This window comes from Myotis davidii, unplaced genomic scaffold, assembly GCF_000327345.1.
Source record: "Myotis davidii unplaced genomic scaffold, ASM32734v1 scaffold333, whole genome shotgun sequence".
Taxonomy (NCBI): domain Eukaryota; kingdom Metazoa; phylum Chordata; class Mammalia; order Chiroptera; family Vespertilionidae; genus Myotis; species Myotis davidii.
In genome coordinates this window covers 80,027-90,812 of record NW_006285266.1, presented here as the reverse complement: position 1 = coordinate 90,812, position 10,786 = coordinate 80,027, and the positions used below count along the sequence as shown (strand labels likewise).

Genomic DNA, 10,786 nt, shown 5'->3' with positions numbered 1-10,786 from the left:
GGTGATCTAGTTTCATTTTTTTGCATGTATCTGACCAGCATCATTTATTGAAGAGACTATCTTGACTCCATTGTATGCTCTTGCCTCCTTTGTCAAATATTAATTGAGCATAATGGCTTGGGTTGATTTCTGGGTTCTCTGTTTGGTTCCATTGGTCTATATGTCTGTTCTTGTGCCAGTACCAGAGTGCCTGGCACTTTAGTCAGCTCTAATTAATGTTAGCCTCTTCATCGTCACCATTAAGTCATTAAAACATTTTCATGTTGTGTGCTTATTAAGTAGGACATGTAACTTGGCCTCAGTTTTCTCATCTGTAAAATGGCAGGCTGCATGAGGTTTCTGTTAGCTCGAATAATTGTGATGTTGTGATGGTGTTCATGTGAGTAGTTTATCCCTATACAGTCTAGGTACACTGTACTTGCTTCTTAGCCATACTTCCTAGATGGTGCAGTTGATCTGGTTTCTTGGAAATCTTCTGAAAAAAGAAATGGGGTTAAATTTGACTCCACTGGAGGCATTTCATTGCAGCATTTGTAGCTGGAATGGAATGGAGAGTGTGATTTGTTGGCGGTACTGCAAAGAGAGGAAAGGAAGTGAAATCAAAGTCCATTTACACTTACTAATGGGAAGCAAATATGGAATGATAGCAGTGATGGTAACAGTTCACCCTTATTGACCATTTTCTTTTCCCCCTCTTAAATATGTATTTATTGATTTCAAAGAGGGAGGGGGAGAGAGACCTAGAAACATCCCTGAGTAGAGAGAATCATTGATCGGCTGCCTCCTGTACGCCCTACACTGGGGATTGAGCCCGCAACCTGGGCGTGTGCTCTGACTGGTTATCCAACAGTGACCTCCTGGTTCAACCACTGAGCTACGCCTGCGGGGCTTTTTTGAGCTTTTTCTATGTGGGGGGCATGTATTATTTCATTTCATCTTTGCCATAATCCCATCTAGTATATATTCTTATTATCCCCGTTTTGCAGATGAGAAGACAGAGCACAGAAAGATTAAGGAACTTGCTAAGGTCACACAGCTAGTGGGTGACTGACTTGGGATTTGAACATATATACTCCAACTAGCCTCCATTCTTAACCATGATGCTATATTGAATTGATTCCAGATGGAGAATCAACTAAGTTTAAATAACTAAAACCCTTTAAATGAGTACATACAATTTTTTACCAACTTTTTATTTTGAAAAATCACAAACTTAGAAAAAAGTTGAAACGCTAATATAAGGAAATTATATAGAATCAGTAATTTTGCTTCATTTGGTTTATCTGTATAATATTTCCTTTTTTAAAAAGTAAATAGCAGCCCTAACCGGTTTGGATCAGTGGCTAGAGCGTCGGCCTGCGGACTGAAGGGTCCCAAGTTTGATTCCGGCCACGGGCATGTACCTTGGTTGCGGGCACATACCCAGTAGGGAGTGTGCAGGAGGCAGCTGATCGATGTTTCTCTCTCTCATGATGTTTCTAACTCTCTATCCCTCTCCCTTCATCTCTGTAAAAAGTCAATAAAATATATTTTTAAAAAAAAGTAAATAGCAAACATCATGATGCTTCTAAGAATAAAGACAGTCTTCCAAGTAACAGTACATAGTGTTGTTATGACACACAAGAAGTATGGCATTGAGTATTGACAATTCTAATAACCTTTAGTTTGTATTGGATAGGTCAGATCTCTTATTAGATCATTGAAATTGCACTGCTCAAAAAAATCCTCATGAAAATCTGATTTTCTTCTTCTCAGAAATCATATTCCATGCCCATTGGCATTGAATTTCAGCGGAGATATGCAACAATCGTCCTAGAGCTTGAACAGCTGAACAAGGACCTAAACAAAGTTTTGCATAAAGTTCAGCAGTACTGCTATGAGGTAGGTAATTTGCATGAATTTCCCTTGAGGATCTGTGCCCTCTATACTTTCATTTGAAGCTTAATACTGCTACACACTTTAGAAAATCCAAACTAAGCCAATACCTTTATAAAATCCTTTAACAGAACCATATTTCATATATATTTTTATTCCTTACAGTATCAATGTCGAACAGTGCTTTTATATCCAGTGAGCTATCAATCTTATTGATTTTGTTCGTTTGGATTACAACTGATACAGGTCTCAAAAAATTTTAGAAAAATAATTACTCTTAAAAATTTTGTTATTGATTGATTTTAGAGAGAAAGAGGACGGGGTGTGGGGGAAGAGAGATTTGTTGTCCCGCCTATTCATGCATTCATTGGTTGATTCCTGCATGTGCCCTGATCAGGGATTGAACCCACAACCTTGGCACATCAGGATGATGCTCCAGCCACTTGAGTTACCTGGTCAGGGAGAAATATAATAACTTAATTCTGCTGTCCCAAAGACTATATTTTGGTTTGTTTCCCCTTAGTTTTTATATGTACTAGTATATGCTTGTTATCACTAAGTTATGATCATGCTGTGTATACAGTTTTGTTTCTTACTCTTTTAAACATTACATTACAACTGTGGATTGTTGAACTCAAGCACATAGGTCATAGGGTTATTTGTGAGTTGCTATTACCATGCACACAAAATTATATATATGGCCCTAGCTGGTTTAGCTCAGTGGGTAGAGTGTTAGACTGAAAGGTCCAAGGTTCAAGTCCAGTCAAGGCTGCATGCTCGAGTTGTGGGCTTGTTACCCAGTGCAGGAGGCAGCCAGTCAATGATTCTTTCTCATCATTGATATTTCTATCTCTATCTCCTCTCCCTTCCTCTCTCAAATCAATAAATATATATATTTTAAAATTATATATATGAATGTGGTTGCAGGTTCGATCCCAGACCCTGGTCGGGGCATTTACAGGAAGCAACCAATCGATGTGTTTCTCACACATCAATGTTTCTTTCTCTCTCCCCCTCCTTCCCTTCCTTCCACTCTCTCTAAAAATTAATGGAAAAAAATATACTCAGGTGAGGATTAACAACAACAACAAAAAGATGACACATAACAAAGCTGATGATACATGCAGAAGTGGGTTGCCCATCAGTTTTTTTGTATAATTTCATGTGTACACAAGGCCCTTTGTGATAGGCTCATTTTCTAGTGAAGTAAAATTACTTAATTTTCAGAGTACTTTTGTGGAAGTATAATATTGATTTTAATGTAAGAATATGTCAGAGAGAACACTTATGACTAAGAAATTGTACTCCTAAGTACATACCAATACTTAATATATATGTGAACAGATATTTACCAAAAGATACACACTAGAATGTTCATAGCATGACTGTTGAGTATAGCCAAAAATAAGCAATCACCCAAATACCCATTAATATTAGAATACATTAATAAACTGTCATAAAATTATCCAGTGGAATATTCTCAGCAATGAGAATGAATGAACGCAACTACATGCAGCACATGGATGAACCCACAAATATAATGTTGAACAGATAAAATCAGACACTAAAGAATGTATATAATGCACGATTCCATTTACCAGTATGTAAAGCTCAAAAGCTAATCTATGATGCTAGAAGTCAGGATTGTGGTTACCCTCAGAGCATTACACTGGAAGTTGGCGTTAGAGGGCCTCTGAAGTAATGTTCTGTTTTTTAATCTAGATGCTGATTTCTCAGGCTTGTTTGATTTGTGAAAATTCATTAGTCCATATACTTTATGATTTGTGAGCTTTCATGTAGTGATGTATATACTTCAATTAAAATTTTTTTTAGAAAGTGTTAGAGGACTAGGCTACTCACTGCAGCATATTGGTAATTGCAAAATATTAGTTAAAACCTAAAATCACACACACACGGGATTGGCTAAGTAATATGGTGTAGCCGCACAGTGGGGTGCTCTGCTGCTGTGAGGACGGACCCAGAAGCTCTCTATTTGCTAATGGGGTGTCCAGGATGTGGTAAGTGAAAAAAGTAAGGCACAAAAAATGTAGGTCATCTTTGGGGAAGCAGAAATCCACAGAAATAGACTAGACATGCCTCTGCTTAGTTTTCCAAAACACGCAGGAAGGATAAACCAGAAACCCACCTGGGAGCGGAGTGGGGATAGAGGAGCGAGGAGTGACATTCCTGTCCGTGCTTGTTTCCTCAGCAAGTACAGGTAAACTGTAAAGTGCGGTGCGAACAACGGAGCCTGACTGGTTCAGAGGAGCAGCATGAGCACATGAAGGGCAGAGACGCATCCACATGACTTTACCATAGTATCTTGTCAACCAAACGTTAAACCAACCCTGAGCTCTGGTTGATAGGGTTTCTCTCATGGTGGTGAAGGGTTAGCAATGCTGAGACACTGTCCTAGGACTAAGCAAACGGTTAAGTGAGTATATGAGGATAATGGGAGCCAAGCCTCGCCCTGTTGGAGAAAGGACTTACCAAGAAGGGGAGACCAGAGCGAACCCTTCAGTATGCGACTAGAGTAGGAAGAATCGCATGAATTCCTGGTTCATTTTATGTTTATAACGTGGGTATAAGTATGTGTGGGTGTGTGCTGAGAGAACCTAGAGCCAGGACAGCCTGAGCGCACTGAGCACACCCAGCATCCGCATCTCAGTGTCTGAACACTGCTCTCCCACAAAGGAAGCGGCGCTCCTTGGGAAGGAGACTGACCCCAGAGCTGGGGCAGAGAGTGTAGAAGAGGAGCCTGGACCGTCTTACTGTGCCAGGGAAGTAAAATGTGCCCCAGAATTATGGGGACGTATCAGAAGGGACCAGCTCAACAGGGTCCCCACTGGCCAAATCTGGGACAATTTGAGCTTCAGCATAAGTAATTATAGTAAGAAGTTATAACCCATTGAATAAAATAAGATCCATGAGTCCACTAATATTAATTATTTCTTAAGGAAAAACTCTTAATAGTAAAATATCAGTAATAGACGTGGAAGGAATGATAAGAGTGAGAAAGACAGCATTTGTCAACTCTCATAGTAATATTTGGTAAAGATGAGAATCATCAATAGATGCTAAGACTAGTGGGTAAAAGTTTGATGAGGAACATAATCTTTACAAAGCCTCACAATATCTCTTCTCAAATACTTATTCATGACTAAGGGGCAGGTCCTTTACTCTGGGGAATCTGCAGACACTTAACTGCCTTAAGCAAGTGATCGCAGATAACACCACAGTGACGGGGCTAGGTGCCTCTTGGTCATGATCCACAGAGAAGTCAGCATCTCACTGTGGTCCTGCCCAAACTGCATAACCTCAGTGTAGTCAGGAGGAGACACACATCACACTGAGGGATGTTATACAAAGTAATTGGCGGGTCCTCTCCAGAAACATCAAGGCCATGAAATACTATGGAAATAGAAGGTCACGAAGTAAAGGAATCTAAAGGGACATGATAACCAAATGCATTCGGGGAAAACAGCCATGTGTAAGACATCCTTGAGTCAATTAAGAAATCTGAATGTGGACTATTAGAAAATGGAATTATATCAATGTTAAATTTCCTGAGTGTGATAACTGGACTATTCTTTTTTGAAAAAACATATTTTATTGATTTCAGAGAGGAAGGGTGAGGAAGAGAGAGAAACATCAATGATGAGAGGGAATCATTGATTGGTTGCCTTCTGCACGGCGGCCCTCACTGGGGATTGAGCCTGCAACCCAAGCATGTGCCCTCGACTGGAATCGAACACAGGACCCTTCAGTCCGCAGGCGGATGCTCTATCCACTGAGCCAAACTGGCTAGGGCAACTGCACTATTCTTATGTAAGACAATATTCTTGTACTTAGGAAATAATGAGTATTTAGGGACAAAAAGTATAAGGGAAAAGAAATATATATACACAAACAGACGAGATCAAATGTTAAGTCAAATGCAGTAAGCCATAAACAGTGAATCTGGGTAAAAGGTTATCTAGAATTTTTAAAAAATATGTATATATTTTATTGATTTTAGAGAGGAAGGGAGAGGGACAGAGAGAGATAGAAACATCAATGATAAGAGAGAATCATTGATCGGCTGCCTCCTGCACGCTCCCCACTGGGGATCGAGCCCCCAACCCGGGCATGTGCCTTTGGCTGGAATCAAACCCGGGACCCCTCAGTCCGCAGGCCGGCGCTCTATCCATTGAGCCAAACCCGCTAGGGCTTGTTTCATTTTCTTTAGGAAACTGTTACAGGAGAAAAAGACTTCTAAGGTCAGAGTGCACATAGTTTTTGTTATAAATGCTAGTTAAAATCCAGATCTGAAAACGGCACAAGCGCACAATGACATGGCTCATGAAAGTCCATCTTACCTGTCAATCCTCATGCCAGCTTGCTCCAGACCAGGGGCTGCAGCCTGCAGACCAGCCTACAGACCTGCGACGGCGGTGTGAGGAGGAAGCACAGGAAATCGTTCGGCATGCGAACTCCTCAGCGGGGCAGCCCTGTGTCGAAAATAAAAACCTGACAGACCTCATCTCCAGGCTTACAGCTATTTTATTACAAATTAAGGTAAATTTCGGAGAAAATGTTTCTTAATATCGACACCTAAACGGACTATGCTAATTTGTTGCTAAAAAATTATAATATATAGATTATATTGGTATTTTTTTTTGTCTGTAGTTGAACTATAAATTAAATTTTGAAATATTTTTTCCTTTTAGTGTCTAGCAGAAGGAGGAGACCTGAATTCCTTTGAATTCAAATCACTTACAGATTCATTGAATGATATCAAGAGTACAATAGATGTTTCTAATATCAGGTAATTCATTAGATGTACCCTAATCATTTTTATATTAAATTCAGTGATTTCCAGCACTAGTTTTAAGAATTACGCATATTTGTGAAGTACTTACATAATTTGTGTCCTTTAAATAAATTGTAAAAGAGCTTTTCAGTTATATCCAGTCTATTGATAGAATAGAAATTTCACATGGAATTTTTTTTTTCACATGGAATTTTTATATAAAGGAATCAGAAAACATAATATTTAGTTGTTTTTTTTAAAAAAATATTTTTATTGATTTCTGATAGGGAGGGAGAGGGGTAATTGGACTGTGACCACCTGGTTCATAGGTCCCCGCTTAACCACTGGGCCACGCCAGCCAGGCTCGGTTTTGGTTTAGCAGGAGGCTCAGCATAGAGGTGGAGAGAGCATCCTGTTTCCATCACCCCTTGGCTCCTTGATGCTTTCGAGTATCTTCTTCAGTTAGTTCTGACAGAATTAGGGCTACTGTGAAGGGTGGAATCCTTATCTTAGCGATTTCCTAATATTCTTAGCTATTTGCCTTTTTAAAAACTTGTTTTTAATTTTGTGAAATAAAGCAGTTAACTGTATTTTTTCTTTCTGTAGTTGCTTTCAGAATAATGTAGAAATCCACGTTGCACATATTCAGAGCGGCCTAAGCCAGATGGGGAACTTACACGCCTTTGCAGAAAATAACACCAACAGAGACTGAGTAGAAGATTTAATTATTCCTACTGACAGGACATGGTTTTCGAGAAGTTCTTTCCCTTTATATAGGCTTCCAAGACCAAATAACCTGACTGCTGGAAAACAAGGGAAATTTACATCTGCAAATAAGGCATTTTAATATACTGTACTGCTTCTTATGCCAGCATTGCTGACCATCAGTATATTTATTTTTCTTTTATTATTCAGCTGCAGTAGCATTGCTTGTATTACATATGTTAATTAGCAAGTCGTTTTTAAACTGAAAATGTCTGAACATAATTTCATGGAGGAATACATTGGCCATTTTTTAATGTGCATGAATTCAACCCTACACGTACAGACAGCTGTAGTGGAGAACATGGAGCAACGGTCCTTTGTGCACACGTGTGGCAGTGTGGAAACTGCGTCTAGAAAACGGCGACTCTGCTTCATTCAGTCTATCACCATCTCAGTCTTCAAAGGACATCATGAGCTATGGGAAGCCCTAGAGTGAGGAAGGCACTGGAATATAGATGGGAATACAGACTGTACTAGTATATATAGTATATACTTGCCATGTGACATGGTTCTGTAGATCATTTTATAATAATAAATATTTTAATTTATCATAATTTATAAAAGAAACCTTTGTTGTTTGTCTGTTGAAAGAAAATGAAGGAGCAGGAAAAAAACCATTACTTGCAAAATGCTGAATCTCAGCAAGTGGATTTGGCATGTCTTTCCCCGTCAGTTCAGGGCAAAAAGTGCTATTGTTATGAGATTTATTAAAAAAGAAAAGACTGATAACACACTATTTTCATATTTTTTGTTTATTTGCACAACTTTTAGACCAAATTATTGGTTAAAATCCAACAATATACCATTTATAAAGTAAAAAGATTTTATAAGGAAAACATAATAACCTGTGCTGTGAAATACAGAGAAAAGGTTTGTATTTGGTTGCGGTTTTGTTTTTTTAAAGAAAACCCTGCCTAAAATATTAATCTTGTAAAAAGTGTATTTGGAATTCTCTTTGTTTTAATATAGAATATTATAAAGTCAAAATATAATAAATTGTTTTCAGATTTGGAGTTTAAGATATAGCTGTAGAAGTGGCTTTAATTCTTTTAAATGTCTCATAAAATGAGGCTTTTTATATGTTAATGTATAAAAAAACAAACAAGATTATTTTCCATTTTAAATTTTTGTATAGTTCAAAAATGCTTCCATATTCTGTGCCACTGCAGAACTTTAGTGCAGAGTTTATATTTAGCTCAACTGTTATGTTAATTAAGAAAAGCATAAATCTTTTATTCTTAATATTTGTAATTCTAAATAAATTGATCTATGAAAATTAATATTGTCTACATTTTCATTACTACAAGTTGATAAGTATTCCTTCTGTTTAAGAAGTTTTAAGGAATTACAATTTCTGTTAAATTTTATTTTTAGGGGAAGCAGTACCGATTAATTACTAACTCATTCTGAATAACAAAACCATCCAATATGATTTTAAGGAGGAGTTTTTTCCATCCCTGAGTAAATCACAGGAAAACACGAAGCAAGTAAGTTCCTGGGCTTACTATAGACTACAGGTCAATTTTAGTGTACTCTGCCTAGCATTGAGTATTTTCTACATTAAAAAATCATTTTATTGATTTTAGAGAGGAAGGGAGAGGGAGAGAGAAAAAACAATAAGAGAGAATCATTGATTGGCTGCCTCCTGCACGCCCCACCCTGGAGATAGAGCCCAAAACCTGACCAGGAATCAAACTGGCGACCTCTTGGTTCCTGGGTCGAAGGTCAGACAATGAGCCACAACAGGCAGGCATACATTTCACGTCTTACATTTCTTAAGGCTTACTCGTCACACGTACAGTATACAGTGGGGCTTTGACTTACGAGTGTCCCGACTAACGAGTTTTTTGAGATACCAGCTGTCTCTCCGCCGATTTTTTGCATTGAGTTGATAGAGTAATTTGAGTTAACGAGCTTGGTCTCGGAAGGAATTAAACTCGTAAGTCAAGGCCCCCGCTGTACCTCATTCTGCACATAGGTAAGTGCTGTCAGTGTCTTTCAGTGCCGTCGTGTGTTGACGGCAGGAACGGTGCTAAGAATATGTTTGCATTTTTGTTTAGGAAAGAAGAAATCTGTAATCCAAAGCAGTCATTGGGTCAGCTGAGTGTTACTTAATGATGCTGCCACCTAACGCCTTCCTGGAGCTCTGAAGAAAGCCGGCAAAGCCAGATTGAGTGAATAAGCAAGAATGCCATGTGTTAGATAGATTTGGTTCTTAATTACTTTGTTAGTTTAAAGATCAGATTCACTTGCTACCATTCAGAATCTACCGAGAGATTTGCCTGTGACCGTTTTTCCCTCGAATTCATGCACCGTTCTCCATCTTCATTATCATTACAACGCTCGGCCCGCCGTCATCACTAGCCTGACACAGGTCAGTGCCCACGCAGCCCTCGGGTGCGGCATCATGAAGTGATGTGTGTGACATGCAGAAGTGGTCATGTCCCCATCTAAAGGCCTAGGGCTCAGGACAAATGCAGAATTCTTACGAGACCTACAAAGCCATGCCTGGCCGGCCCTCCTCCCCACTTGTCAATCCTACCCCTTGCTCCTCGGGGCAGCGCAGGCAGTGCCGGCTGTGTTACTGCTCCACCTGGGTCACCGCTCAGCCTGCAGAGCTCACCCTCAGCATCACCTCAGGAGCTTCCCGCGGCGGCAGCACCCTCAGGCCTTCATGGACCTTTGCTCCCAGCACATTTGCAGATATTTCTTTTGAGTCCGTGCTGCCTTCTTTGCTCAATAAGGGGAAGGACTGTTTCTGGTTTTCTCATCACTTATTTCCAGGCCCTAGTGAAGCATCGGTTCATAGGCACCAAATATTTGTGGAATGAATGAACAAATAAGAGTTTCAATAGAGCTCTAAGCAACATTAGTGCCACTGGAATGAAAGTATGGGTTTTCGTGACGATGGCTTTGAAAGATGAGACAGTCATCAGATACAGAAATCTTGATTAGGGGCTTCCCTTTAAACCTATGATGTTAACACTACTCTGGATTCAAAAGGCCAGGCCAGTATAGGAGGCATTGTCTGATCGTGGATTAATGTGAACTGAGTTAGTCTTAGGTTTGAGTCTGGCTGTCCCTTATTAGCTGTGTGGTTGTGACCGACTTATGTTTTTTGATCTCTAAAATAATAGTCCCTACCTTATTTGGCAATTGTGAGGACTAAACATAGAATGCCTGTGACACATTTAACAGATAGGATCTCTTAAGAATTTTAAAGAGGTGCAGACTAGAAGAGCCCACAATTTTTAAAAATTAAAAATGTAACAAAATTCTTTCAATTGTTTCCTGGGGAAAAGAACATAATATAAATACAATAATACAAATTAATAAGCTAATTACAAGGTTTAC

General features: G+C 39.1%; 1 protein-coding gene across 3 annotated transcripts in view; it reads left to right on the top strand.

Annotated features, from left to right (window-relative positions):
- LIN9 (lin-9 DREAM MuvB core complex component) overlaps positions 1-8,712 on the top strand; it is a 47,208-nt gene extending 38,496 nt beyond the window's left edge. For all 3 annotated transcript variants that reach the window (XM_006756041.2, XM_015558962.1, XM_015558961.1), the window contains 4 exons: positions 1,756-1,881; positions 6,253-6,432; positions 6,585-6,682; positions 7,274-8,712. In XM_006756041.2, coding sequence (XP_006756104.1) covers positions 1,756-1,881; positions 6,253-6,432; positions 6,585-6,682; positions 7,274-7,379 — 510 coding nt within the window. In that variant the 3' untranslated portion in view covers positions 7,380-8,712. The remainder of the gene's footprint in view (positions 1-1,755; positions 1,882-6,252; positions 6,433-6,584; positions 6,683-7,273) is intronic.
- Positions 8,713-10,786: the final 2,074 nt, after the last annotated feature.